Source organism: Amphiura filiformis, chromosome 8, assembly GCF_039555335.1.
Source record: "Amphiura filiformis chromosome 8, Afil_fr2py, whole genome shotgun sequence".
NCBI lineage: Eukaryota > Metazoa > Echinodermata > Ophiuroidea > Amphilepidida > Amphiuridae > Amphiura > Amphiura filiformis.
Window position 1 is genome coordinate 15431838 of NC_092635.1, and position 14739 is coordinate 15446576.

General features: G+C 37.1%; 1 protein-coding gene across 2 annotated transcripts in view; it reads left to right on the top strand.

Moving 5' to 3' along the window:
• The window catches only part of LOC140158685 (neuronal acetylcholine receptor subunit alpha-9-like), a 92802-nt gene extending 78528 nt beyond the window's left edge, over positions 1–14274 (top strand). For both annotated transcript variants that reach the window (XM_072181868.1, XM_072181867.1), the window contains exons 2-6: positions 6894–7039; positions 8126–8170; positions 8686–8795; positions 9622–10204; positions 13515–14274. In XM_072181868.1, the coding sequence (XP_072037969.1) occupies positions 6894–7039; positions 8126–8170; positions 8686–8795; positions 9622–9808 (488 nt within the window). In that variant the 3' untranslated portion in view covers positions 9809–10204; positions 13515–14274. The remainder of the gene's footprint in view (positions 1–6893; positions 7040–8125; positions 8171–8685; positions 8796–9621; positions 10205–13514) is intronic.
• The last annotated feature ends 465 nt before the right edge of the window (positions 14275–14739 follow it).

Here is a 14739-nt window from a genome sequence, read left to right on the forward strand (position 1 = left end):
GCGGGTGACCGATGATAAGAATCTATGGAATTATATTGAATTACTGTTTATTATATTGTGCTAACCAAAATAAGCAATGTTGATAGTAATGTACGTTTTCCAACTCGCGGGTGACCGATGATAAGAATCTATGGAATTATATTGAATTAGGCTACTGTTTATTATATTGTGCTACCCAAAATTAATAAGCAATGTTGAGAGTAATGTGTGTTTTCCAATTTGCGGGTGACCGATGATAAGAATCTATGGAATTATATTGAATTACTGTTTATTATAATTGTGCTAATCAAAATAAGCAATGTTGACAGTAATGTACGTTTTCCAACTCGCGGGTGATCGATGATAAGAATCTATGGAATTAGATTGAATAACTGTTTATTATATTGAGGTAACCAAAATAATTAGCAATGTTGACAGTAATGTGTGTTTTCCAATTTGCGGGTGACCGATGATAAGAATCTATGGAATTATATTGAATTACTGTTTATTATATTGTGCTACCCAAAATTAATAAGCCATGTTGATAGTAATGTACGTTTTCCAACTCGCGGGTGACCGATGATAAGAATCTATGGAATTATATTGAATTACTGTTTATTATATTGTGCTAACCAAAATAAGCAATGTTGACAGTAATGCGCGTTTTCCAACTCGTGGGTGGGGTGACCAATGATAAGAATCTATGGAATTATATAGATTTACTGTTTATTATATTGTGCTACCCAAAATTAATAAGCAATGTTGACAGTAATGTACGTTTTCCAACTCGCGGGTGACCGATGATAAGAATCTATGGAATTATATTGAATTACTGTTTATTATATTGTGCTACCCAAAATAAGCAATGTTGACAGTAATGTACGTTTTCCAACTCGCGGGTGACCGATGATAAGAATCTATGGAATTATATTGAACTCTGTTTATTATATTGTGCTACCCAAAATAAGCAATATTGACAGTAATGTACGTTTTCCAACTCGCGGGTGACCGATGATAAGAATCTATGGAATTATATTGAATTACTGTTTATTATATTGTGCTAACCAAAATTAATAAGCAATGTTGAGAGTAATGTACGTTTTCCAACTCGCGGGTGACCGATGATAAGAATCTATGGAATTATATTGAACTCTGTTTATTATATTGTGCTACCCAAAATAAGCAATGCTGACAGTAATGTACGTTTTCCAACTTGCGGGTGACCGATGATAAGAATCTATGGAATTATATTGAACTCTGTTTATTATATTGTGCTACCCAAAATAAGCAATATTGACAGTAATGTACGTTTTCCAACTCGCGGGTGACCGATGATAAGAATCTATGGAATTATATTGAATTACTGTTTATTATATTGTGCTAACCAAAATTAATAAGCAATGTTGAGAGTAATGTACGTTTTCCAATTTGCGGGTGACCGATGATAAGAATCTATGGAATTATATTGAATTACTGTTTATTATAATTGTGCCAATCAAAATAAGCAATGTTGACAGTAATGTACGTTTTCCAACTCGCGGGTGATCGATGATAAGAATCTATGGAATTATATTGAATAACTGTTTATTATATTGAGGTAACCAAAATAATTAGCAATGTTGACAGTAATGTGTGTTTTCCAATTTGCGGGTGACCGATGATAAGAATCTATGGAATTATATTGAATTACTGTTTATTATATTGTGCTACCCAAAATTAATAAGCAATGTTGACAGTAATGTACGTTTTCCAACTCGCGGGTGACCGATGATAAGAATCTATGGAATTATATTGAATTACTGTTTATTATATTGTGCTAACCAAAATAAGCAATGTTGACAGTAATGCGCGTTTTCCAACTCGTGGGTGGGGTGACCAATGATAAGAATCTATGGAATTATATAGATTTACTGTTTATTATATTGTGCTACCCAAAATTAATAAGCAATGTTGACAGTAATGTACGTTTTCCAACTCGCGGGTGACCGATGATAAGAATCTATGGAATTATATTGAATTACTGTGTATTATATTGTGCTAACCAAAATTAGCAATGTTGACAGTAATGCGCGTTTTCCAACTCGTGGGTGGGGTGATCAATGATAAGAATCTATGGAATTATATAGATTTACTGTTTATTATATTGTGCTACCCAAAATTAATACGCAATGTTGACAGTAATGTAAGTTTTCCAACTCGCGGGTGACCGATGATAAGAATCTATGGAATTATATTGAATGATTACTGTTTATTATATTGTGCTACCCAAAATCAGCAATGTTGACAGTAATGTACGTTTTCCAACTCGCGGGTGACCGAAGATAAGAATCTATGGAATTATATTGAATTACTGTTTATTATATTGTGCTACCCAAAATAAGCAATGTTGAGAGTAATGTACGTTTTCCAACTCGCGGGTGACCGATGATAAGAATCTATGGAATTATATTGAATGATTACTGTTTATTATATTGTGCTACCCAAAATAAGCAATGTTGACAGTAATGTACGTTTTCCAACTCGCGGGTGACCGATGATAAGAATCTATGGAATTATATTGAATTACTGTTTATTATATTGTGCTACCCAAAATAAGCAATGTTGATAGTAATGTACGTTTCATATCTATACAGATGTAGAGCCATATTTATGCCTTGTAATTTGGTACAAAACTAGAAAATAGAGCATACATGTCGGATATGTATAATACTCAAACATGAAATTGGATATAGGCTTTTACTATTTGTCGTTCGCATCCATTTATCCATTTTCTCTATTTAGTAGTCATGGCAACGATGAATGATAAGTCAATGTGGTAATCGTCTTAGTGTTTTGTTTTAAGCGCATTTGGCAGGTCAGTTAATCCACAGATCCTCAAGCTCTCTCTAGGATCTGTGTTTAATTACCTCATAAGTACGTGCATGTTATAGGATCATATATTGCCCAGTCCTGATAGTTGAGTATCGTATTAATAAAAGTACCGCCCATCCTTGGGTCTCATAATGGCGATATATCAGACAACATACAACTGAGTTTGCCTCCTTAATTAATGTATTATTAAGCCAGTAACCAGCTTGCAACATGGTGTCAGAAGTGAAAGTCTGATACTCGAGAGACCCCCGCCCGTTTTGAGATGACTCCGATCGCCGTGGAAGTCGAAAGCAGAGAGATATGATCATTTTTAGTTTGGTCACCGGGCGTAAAACAACGACATTGAAAAAGTGAACAGAAAACATTCCACGAATCCGAAATAGCTAATGGGTGACGTGGCTGTGTTGCCTAATGGACTGCAAGCTGAAATTAGCAGAACAGTGGATGGAAAAGAAAGAAAAATCGGCGAGATCGCGAGATGCTTTGAACTGAGGAACTTTGAAAGAATCTGATAAAACTAGTTTGCAGAATATTAATCAACAAAGCTGAGCAGAGATATGACAGTAAGAATACAGAACTGGCAAACTAAGACTAAGTGAATTGACAGTGAATGATCCAAATGATAGCAAGTCATGCAAGTACAAGTTGACAAAGCTTAAAAAGGACTTGTGACTTTTGCTGATACACAATGAGATATGTGTTTACAATGTGATGCCATTGGACGCGATTATAAAATGATTATGAACCATGTTAGCAATGTAGAAGCCATTCGCATGCAGGATGCAAGTCATTTGTCATAGAGATGATTCCAGAAGAGAATCACCATGAGGATGTTTGCAAGCAATAATCTGAGGTGAAGTGGACTGCAACGTTGCACCTCACCGGGAGTAAGCCATTCAACACGCGACGCAGATGTGATGCCATCGGTGTGTTCAGGATGTAAGGCACCCAACTTTGTGTATTAACGAGATTGACAGATCAAAATGACAAGAAGATCTGCAGAAAGAAAACTGGAACTCACTGGTCAAGACTGAATCCTCAACGCGATTACTTGTTCACAGTTTAACAACAACAATACCTTTAAACCATTTTGAATTATACAGTTTCTTGAAATTAACCTCATTTAAAATAAAAATGCTGTGTCGCGAAATGACTTTGGACATTTTCGTCAATTGGTGCATCTGGACAATCGTAGTTTCCAGCAATTTTCTTCACATTTACAGAGGAGAGGAAGAGAAGACAGCACAGCAACTTAGTAATTTTAGGCACTTGTGTTAATAGGTTTTTCTTAGGCCATTCATACTGGGCAACCAAAATTTAAACTTTCCAAATTAACTAATTATGTTCACAGATAAATGACTTTTGAAAGTCAAGACTCAAGTAAACTTTCATGGAATTGTCAATGGTCAATGGACACTAACATTCTTGTTTAAATAAAGAAAGGGAGATGTTATAGGATCATATATTGCCCAGTCCTGATAGTTGAGTATCGTATTAATAAAAGTACCGCCCATCCTTGGGTCTCATAATGGCGATATATCAGACAACATACAACTGAGTTTGCCTCCTTAATTAATGTATTATTAAGCCAGTAACCAGCTTGCAACAGTGCAGTATTCGTGGATCTAAGATTATAAATTTATAATAGTGTTAGCAAGAGTGTTAGCATTTGGAAATTAATTCAAGTGAATTCCTTAGAATCTGGTCAAGTGAATTCCTTAGAATTGCAGCAGCGTCAGGCGGCTCGGTTTGTCACTAACAATTACAAAAAGACAGTCAGTGTTACTGAGATGCTCCAGGATCTTCAATGGGATTCTCTTTCTACTCGTAGGCTACTTCAAATGGACTTGTTAACATCCCCTTTTCGAGTTGAGTTATTCCATTGACCCGACCAGGAAGGATCTCCAACATCTGCTGCCACTAAAACATTTAGGCCAGAATTAATTCCTATGGATTCTCCTACTTTGTGCACGCCATACCTGGTTGGGACAGGCTTCCTACATATGTGTGATATTTCACTTCAAACTTTCCAGAGTTTGGCACTACCAGTCCTGAGGGATCTGCAGATTGCAGCCAACCTCAACTCATTACAAATGCTAAGGCTCTAAGGAGCAGTGGTTTTTTTACTTTCACCCTTTCAATGCATTTTTTTTCGAGCAAGTGTTTAGTTTCCTTTGGAGTATACAATTCAAAATTCAAGGACACAGACACAGATGTGTTCCAATGTCTGCGATCAGGATAAGGATTAAGATAACGATAGTGTTACGAGTCGTTAATGACCCAAGACCAAACACCTTTTAACCAAATTCACTTCAGAATGCACAACACACATCGTGTGATTAAGTTAACAATATCCTAATCTTTAATCGAAAGTAAAGTATGATTTATAATGATCTGATAAATAAACATAAATACATGCACTTTATAATCAATTAAATGCATATGAACTTTACTTAATAACCAGCAGCCTAATACAGCAACGAAGGAGAATTAGAGTATGCGAATTTGCTCCTCCTCATCAAAGGATTAAAGTTCTTCTGTCGACTTGCTGGTGTCTGGTTCTTAAAAACAACACATCTGTCAACAAAGTGTAGCAGTGCAGAAAGAAGCCTGTTTCTTGGAGAAAGAGTGATTGGTGAAAGAAGCACCATTTTTTAGAAAAGCAGCACAAGGAGTTTAGAGTTTGGAGAAAGCAGCACCATTTTTGTGTGAGGATTTTATACGCAAGGATATATAAATGCAAGTGTACAATGGACTTCGCTGATTTTCGCAGGACAAGTGAATGAGGATATATACATGCATGTGCATCTTGCTTAAGACAGATCGGACGGTATGTAAACGAGGCTTCCAATTGCTAGATCTTTCAGATTGGTTCACTAAATGAGCCAATACATCTGTGGGTCATTTCCTTCGTCCGACGACCTGCCTTAAGAAATTACATTTTACATCCAAACGATAAGCGCTTCAGATTTTAGGGCTTTAACAAAATTTAACAAAATTTAACAAAATTAATTTAACAAAATTAATTTAACAAATTAATTTAATTTGTTAAATTAAAATTAACAAAATTAATTTGTTAAATTAATTTAACAAATTTTATAAAATTTTAGGGCTGTATCCATCTGTTGGTTTGTTGTCTAAAACAGTATAATATAAGGGACGCACCATTAGACTTCAAGGGGGGTTAGGAAGTTGGGGTCGGGGAAATTTTTTTTCGGCGGCGAAGTTGTTGTTTTTTCAATAGGATTTTTTTTTAAATTTCATGCATTATACACAGTTAGGTGGGGAAGGGTTTTTTTTTTAGTGTTGGCGGGGAAAGTTGGTTTTTTTTTGCTCATATAGTGGGGAAAGGTTTTTTTTTCAAAACTTCCTAACCCTCCCCCCTTGAAGTCTAATGGTGCGTCTCTAAAGGTCGATAGTCGAAGTCTGTTTGCATTGAAATGCAGTGAATGCATTAAACGGCACTTAGTGCCGCGCCGACCAATTTGGTTCAATAAAGCCCGGGAATAAAGTACTTATTAAATGTTGTTATCATAATTATCAGCATCACAATTTGTTCAAAGTCATAGTGAGTTAGATATTGTATAATTATTGTATCATTAATTGAGATTTAGACTCCGAATGGACTAGCTTATTACAAGCGAGATAAAAATATCTTGCCCAAGGACACAATACGTCTGCCCTGACAAAGCTGGAATATAACCTTACATACGACAGCAGTCAGACGGGAAACCTCAACGTTTGTCGCAATAGAGAAATGCAGTCTTGAAGCCTCGACGAATGGCTATCTTATGTTTATCTTCATGCAGAACTTACGTCAAAGACTTAAATGGCCACTAATAACGGCTCTTTTCAGAGCCACTAATCATTTTCATAGCAGGCAAGAGCTAGTCTACAGTCTGTCCCACTATGATCGTGCAATTATAATTCAATGAATCGAATTGCTGTTTCCCAAAATCATCATGTCGGTAGTTACATCATTTTGCTTACTATAAATAGACAACTAGATCTTTATGCAGATGATTTTGTGCATTTTCTTTCAGGTGTACATTCGTCCAATTCTCATCTCGAGTTACTGGACAAGTTATTCTTTTCTAGCAGATACAACAAACTAGTACGCCCAGTCCAAGATGAGTCTCTGCCGGTCAATGTAACGCTACAACTCATTCTTACGGACATTACTATGGTAGTAAGTATATTGTTCATATATACACAAGATTGTACCAAATATAATGTGGCCAAAAAGTATCCGTACACTGAAAACAAAATGTCATTTCTTAAAGACACTAAAACTGAATCACAAAATAAAGTGTCTATAGATGGAAGTGTCAAAGTACGCAGAACAAAATTCTCCATTTTAGTGTCTTAAAGAAACTACTTTTGTTTCAAATGTTCGGATACATTTTGTGTGCATCTCACACAGGATAGATAGTTATCATACCTGCAGCATAAGAGAATAAATTTTCTACTCATTTAATGTTTTTGAATTTTTCTCGATTTTGATTTGGGTGCATGGCCCCTGGGATTCAGAAAAACCGACTCCGAAATTATCGAAATTATTCAAAATTTAACAAAAAAGAAACCCAAGAAGCTATATCTAATGATTTAAATTTTTGAAAACGCTTTAAAATTGTACCTTTTTGCAAAGATTTTCAAATTTGTGCAAAGTTAAATAGCATAAGCATGATAAGAGTAGTATGGTATGCGTAACAGCCTGATCCTTGATCGGGCGGGTAAGGTGAAAAGGAGAACATTCCATCATAGATTCCCTGGTCCATGGCATTGTATTGCCTCTATACATGCCAAATGTCTTGTTCCTGCCTCTAAGTGGAGCGCCCCGGGCAACTGCTCACCAAAGAGCTAAGCAGGCAGATCGGCCGCGATGACTGGTTCCATGCCCCCAGAATAAATTGTGGTTGGAACATTCATCAGCTTTGGAGGGAAGGAAAACCTGAGACAAACCATAAGGAGGTCCTTGAGGAGGTTAAGGCCTCATCCTACTGGGAAGTCACTGATCACATGCACAGTACGTCGTAGATTCAGGTCACTACTCTTACGAGTTCCTAATACATACCAACATATACTTGATCAACTTTTCTGAAATAGGAGAAAAGATGGCGCAATGAGGGCCTCTTTTTGGGACACCCTGTATTTGCTTTAAAATTTAGTAAGTCGGTGAAGTTTCTTTGATGAATAAAGCATTATTGACATGTTTCAGTGCTGTAAAGCGTATAATAACTTGATTATAACCATATGATTGCTTTTGTCTGTGTAGGATGAAATGAACCATCAAGTTGAACTCAACGTCTGGATGAGGCAAGTAAGTGACTGTTATATTCATTATTTAGTGATAGTTTCTGGTTAATGGTGTCAACTTATTTTGACGGTATGTTCTTGTGTCGTGTTTGTAAAAACCAATGTAGATAACATATGGAATTCAGTGTCTTTGGTACCGGTAATAAACAATTCATGTCAGAACAATAGTAAATTTTCGCGTTCAATAAAACGAGTAGATTAATTGAGTCATCGTCAACACACAGTGCTCCAGGCGCACTGGGGCTCGATTGGGTAATGTTAAGATGAAAGTGCATGGTTTTAAGCTCTGATTCACTTAGGCTTCTGTAGTAGGTTCTGTATTGCTTCGTTACCCAGAAACGGAATTGAAGCTGTGGGACAGACTATAGTTATTCCTTAACTTGGACATTTAGTAACCGTTTACGCAAAAAAGTTAACTGTTGCATAGTTACTCAACGTTGAGTAAAATCGTAAAATGTATGCAACGTTTTTGCAGTGTATACCCTAACAAAGTTAACTTATTATATCATCTCATCCCAGGTTTGGAAGGACGAGTACCTGACATGGAATAAAATGCAATACGATGGCAAAGACAAAATCGTTGTTCCATCTGAGATGATTTGGTTACCAGATATTATCCTCTACAACAGGTACGACAGCATACTGACTTACCATTAATTCGCCGTAGAAGCTATGATGTAACAGGATTAACTACCGTAGCAATAGATGAATACCATTTTTGAATATGTAGCCCTGCCCTACAGCGTTCACGCGGTACCTATGCATTGAACCATAGATGTCAAAGAATAGAGATAAAGACCTGTATCGTAATTCTATATTCATGTGATGCTGATCACACGCACCTGCATGTAAGATTAGTATCTTTGAAAAGAGCAGTATTGTATTCAATCTATGATTGCAGACGTCGACAGGTGACGAATGCAACCTGCTTGTAGTGCAGCGCGATATATTCAAAGGTTGTATTCATCTATTGCTACGGTGGTTAATCCTGGTCCATCATCACTTCAATTTCGAATATATCGGATGTAACTTAAGTCAAATTATTGTACAATTTTTTTAATTTTTTTTGGAGTGCTTGTAATGTATAGGCCTACCGAAAGATTCGCCTATTGTGCCATGGGCTGCCTTGACATAACTGGAATTTTAGGCACAATCTAAAAGTGCCCTCTAATAAAAAAATCCCACCAGCAAATAACACGTTTACCCTTAATTCTTGTTGGGATTTTCAGAGGAGGGTGCTCTATTTGTGCATGAATTTACCCCAAGGCATATGTGCGCCATTGGGCGAACGTTTACGGTATCCCAACTTACACATCAGCCATATGCATTGTGTTTATAGGTTAACAGAACATTAATTATTATAACAGAACATTAATTATTATAACAGAACATTTAATATTAAAACATTTCTGAACTAACACAACTGATTTTTTTTTTTTTTTTGTATCTAAAAAGCGTTGAAGATCCAGGACGTAAGATCGAGAAGTCAACACATGTCATGGTCTATTCAGATGGTACAATTCGATGGTCGCAATCAGCCACTCTTCGATTTGCCTGTCTCATGAGGTTAACTGCTTTCCTTTCGATCAACAAGATTGTGGCCTTCGCTTTGGTTCTTGGAGCTTTGACGGTTCCCTTATAGATCTCCATATTCCTCTAGGAGATGGAATTGCAGCTTGGGACGTCAACTCGGAATATCACGAAAACGGAGAATGGCAGCTAACGGCTGTTACGGCTTACCGTAAAATGACAAATTACACTATTCCTGCTAATGCTTCAGATCCGAGTGATTCTGAACTCTTTTTCTGGCCAGAGTTGTTTTTCAGACTCAAATTACAGCGAAAGTATAACTTTTACCTATTCACGTTGTTGATTCCGTACTTTCTTATCTCTGGCTTGTCCAGTCTGGTATTTTTTCTTCAACCAGAATCGGGTGAAAAGATGAGTTTAGCGATCACGACGTTGTTGTCACTGGTAGTGTTTAATGAGTATGTGATGAACATTGTACCACCAAGTGCAGACTTCTTCCCATTGTTGTGTGAGTATACACTGATACCAGGGATGAGTATTATACGCTGCAAAGGGGCAAATATTGCCCCTAAGATGAGTCTAATAATCAACAGTCTACATTGTGGGATTTTCAAATGATGGGCGGCTTTTCCTCCCAGCTACATACACTATAAGTACATATCATTAGATTTATAAAGTTTACTTCGAGGACTGTTAAATATAAAAAAATATACATTTTTAATAACTTGCCATAAAATTTATATTATATTGCGAATTAAAAAAAAAATCAGAATGCAATTCGATATGTCTGATGTGCTCTCATGCCCACCCCACCCCCAAATACTGACTGTTGATATTAGACCCAACGTTGGGCAATGCTAATTTTGTAATCAGGCACATCCGCTCCACACCACACACATCCCACATCCACCCCGGGACCCGCCCCTATCGCCCACCTCTCCAAAGCACGCACGCAAGTTCGTACGGATGTTTCATATCACTAGAGAGATTGCGAAGAGGCGTTCACTGCAAACGCCATACGGGTTACGTATTACGACATTGTGCGGTAGATCGTCATAGTGCCGTTCACATCCAAACTAGTCTCCTACACAGCCAGTTTGTGTCGGTCCTAACGCTCGTCGTTCCTAGTTTGTTCGTGATAGCCTCATAAAGTCTGAACGGAGACTACATGATGCAGTCATGTCTACAGTAGAATTCATCTCGACCTTTGCAGGACTTAAACCCCATTAAAAGCTATTAAACCAAGATAACACTCATTGAAGCAGCTCAACTGATTAAATCAGATCTTCTCTGGTTGTGCACAAGTGTCTGTTTTACATGTGCGACATCGCAATAAAGCTGGTATTATAGCTTCAGTTGGGTAACCGATTATAAAGGAAACGAAAGGAAACAATGGTATGTGTACCTTTGTTCACGAAATGAGACAATGACCTGCTTTTTGTTAACCAGCATTCTTCAAAATGAGCAACATAATGATTGTTGACTTAACACGGTTTGGAAATAATTTCTTCATATTTTTGGTGTTATCTGTCGTTTACATATCCTTCCTAAAACACAAAAGTGCGACCCTCTCCAAACATCTAAATTAGCTAAAATTTATAGGACATGTTACAAAACTATATTTTCTAGAACCTATTTAGAATAGTTTAAATGTAGCTTGTACCGTTTTTTTGTGGCATCCTTCAGAACGGAGCGGTCCGTTACCAATATAGCTCAATATTTTCGGTCAAATCTCCATTCAATTAACACGGGGAGTTGGCTAGCTATGAGCTAGCTATGCTTTGCCCTCACTCATATTTTACAAAAGTGCGACCATTTCTGAACATCTAACCTAGCTGTAATTTTAGGTCATGTTAGAGAAACATATTTGCTAGAAGTTTGGAGAATAAATTAAATATTGGCTGGTTATTTTTCACACAGTGATGTTAACTAGGCAAGTGTCCATTCTTCCAACATACATCATTTTTATGACCCCCCCCCCTTCCAACTACACAGACTCAAGAAAAATTATTCATTGCCGGAACTAAGGCGCGGAGCGCGTCAAAACTTAAAAGTGAAAAAAGTGTGTGGAGCGCGTTAAAACTTTTATTGTAAGTGTAAAGAAGGCGCGCGGAGCGTGTAAAATTTTGCATAGATTGTATGCACATTTCGATTGCAAAGTTAAAGAATGCGCGCGCAGCGCGCGAAAATTTTGAGTCACCAGCCCTTAATAATTCTATAACCCCCTATTTTGGGTGTTAAAAAATTATAACCCCCTATTTTTGGTCTGAAAATTGATGACCCCCCCAATACAGGTGCAAGTAATCAGCATGATATGGTTCAATGAAGCGGTATACCGCGTGACCGTATCAGTGCAGCGCGATATGTTCAAAAAATTGTTTTCACCTATTGCTATGGTATAGTTAATCCGATTATTACGTAACTTCGCCAGCGTATTGCTCTAAGCATTCAGTCCAGATTAGCGATATTTCAGTTTTGCGGGCTCATTAGAAAATGAGTAGGCCTATTGTTCACACGTGTATGCTAGTTGTCTAAATAAACTAAACAGAGTTTGGTGTTGGATGCCTCGGAAGTCGCCATGGTGTATATTATTCGAACAACAAGAAACAAACCCCATTATCATATAAATAGTACTCTGTTTACTTATTAAAGCAAAATGAAAATAGATAATTTAAAATGCCTAGCCAGATTACTACCCACCAAACACAAAATATTACAGTGTTAAGTGAGGCCAAGGTTATATAAAAGGTTTTAATAACATTCAAAAAACATTTTGTTCAAAACTTGCTGCAAAACATTCTAACATAATAGACTAAAGTATACACAATGTTTGGCAAATGATATTTTACTATAGCATTTCGAATTTTGGTTTAAAATGTTGTATTTTTTCAGTATAACACGTTTTAAATAAGAGTTTTCATGATTTTTATATAAACCGATATTGATATGTTGAATAGTATCCATAAGCAAAAACTTTGACGGCTGTTTAATGCAACGAAATAGCAATATAGCGAAAAATGACGTTGCACGAACCGCTGTCACCCGTCCAAAACAGACAATTCTACCGCATTATGTCGTAACACGTCACGATCTTGCCTAAAACGCCTCTTCGCAAACTGATTTTTGGACGGCATTCTCCACACACAAATGAACAGGCAATCTGCCCGTTCGAATTCGCGTAAAAAAAAATCGAAATTTATTCACTTCTTCTTGTCTATACTAGGTCAAATTGTAACCCTCAAAATGGATTATATTACAAGTCGGACTCTACTTGTTCTATTTGGATACTATGATTCGCTTCATAACACGACAAACATAACATTTTTCTGCATTTTATAATGCGGGTTTTTTTTTGTCATTTTAGAACGTCATTTTTTGCTACCAACCGCAACGTAATCGCCTTACGGTAATTCCACGATTGACCAATTCACAATAGATTTCATCCTCTAGAGGGCATACTAACTGATTTTTGACTAATGTAGCTTGCCGTTGGCGTTCCCGTATCACGTTTCACGTAAATTTCGCAATCTCTCTACTGGTTACCCAGAACCCGGAAAGCTAACATTGTAAAACAGTTCGTTATAATGCATGTATTTTTAGCTAAATTTATATACCTTTTTAGTGCATATCACGTTAATTTTTTTTGTTGCAATACTAGATTGATTTTGTACGTTACTTACTTATACGTACTTTTCTTGAAGGTAGCCTATAGTTAAAATACTCGTATGTCAGTGATATAATACAATGTTCTCTAACTTTATCACGTATTGTTCTAATTTTTACAATTGCTTATTCCTCGTTTTTACAATTTTCCACAGCCGAATACTTTCTAATCATGATAATTTGGGTGGGCATGTGTGTTGTCCTTTCGTCGTGGATCCTTCATATTTACCATCAAGATGCTGACTGTTCTCGAATGAGACCTTGGTTAAGAGTCATCGTCTTCGTGTTTTTAGCTCGTGCCGTAGGTATGTGCGAACAAGAGAGAAAAAATGCTTTATCATTTGAGGAAGCGTTTGGTGATGAAGAACTCGATGAAGCTCATGCACAATTTTCGCTAGAAAATGGATTACGTCGTATGGTAAATCCCACCGATGATGAAAACACGAATACTACCGTAGGATTCTCTGGATCTTACAGATTGGAAGTTGAGGTATATAAAATCAGGAAATACTTACTGGCACAGAAGGACGAGGAGAAGAAAAAGGAAACTCAACAAGCTGCATTGACAGAATGGAGAAACGCTGCCAAAATTGTGGACCGTTTTTTCTTTTGGGTTTATTCACTTTGTAATATTGGCCTAGCGTTATTTTTTACGCTGAAGTCGCTGGACAGTTCGGGGAAAAACATAGGAAATGAATATTGAAAAGAGATAGACATGCGCGCAGATTTTAGTGGTGTATGTTTCTTTTTGACATGGGGGATTTTTTTGTGAAGTATAGTGAATTCAGTGACAATATAATGGTAGAAATTCGCGCGAAGCCCGCGAAAAATTTGGAATATTGAAGCTAAGCTGGTGAACGCTGGTAAAAATTTGGGCAGTCAAGTTAGTTAGTCAAGGGAGCCCCATCTCCCCGGGATCTACGAGGGGGTATCCAAAAGTTTTTGACATCACCCAGAAGGGAAGGAGCTATATCGATGAAATTTTGTCAGTGTAATCACTGATCCTTATGTACATTATGGTCCAAAAATGGTCTCATAAGTATGTTTACTTTTTTACAGGTGCCGCTAGATGGGCAGTAGGCGCATAACCTTTTCATGTTAAGATCTTCCACTTTCTTGAGTTTCTTCACTGAGGCCGCATCATCCGAAAGTGATGGACGTCCACTTCTTGGCTCATCTGTGAGGGACATGTGGCCAGTTTGGAAATTCCTTTTTCAAAAAGCAACAGTGCCATATGATGGGCAATCATCACCGTAGATAGCTTTCATTTCATTATAGTTTTTCAGAGCATTGTAGGCCTAACCCTTCAAATGCAGGAACTTAAATCATGCTGCGTGCATCAATTTTCACCATTTTACAGGTTATGTGCCTACTGCCCAT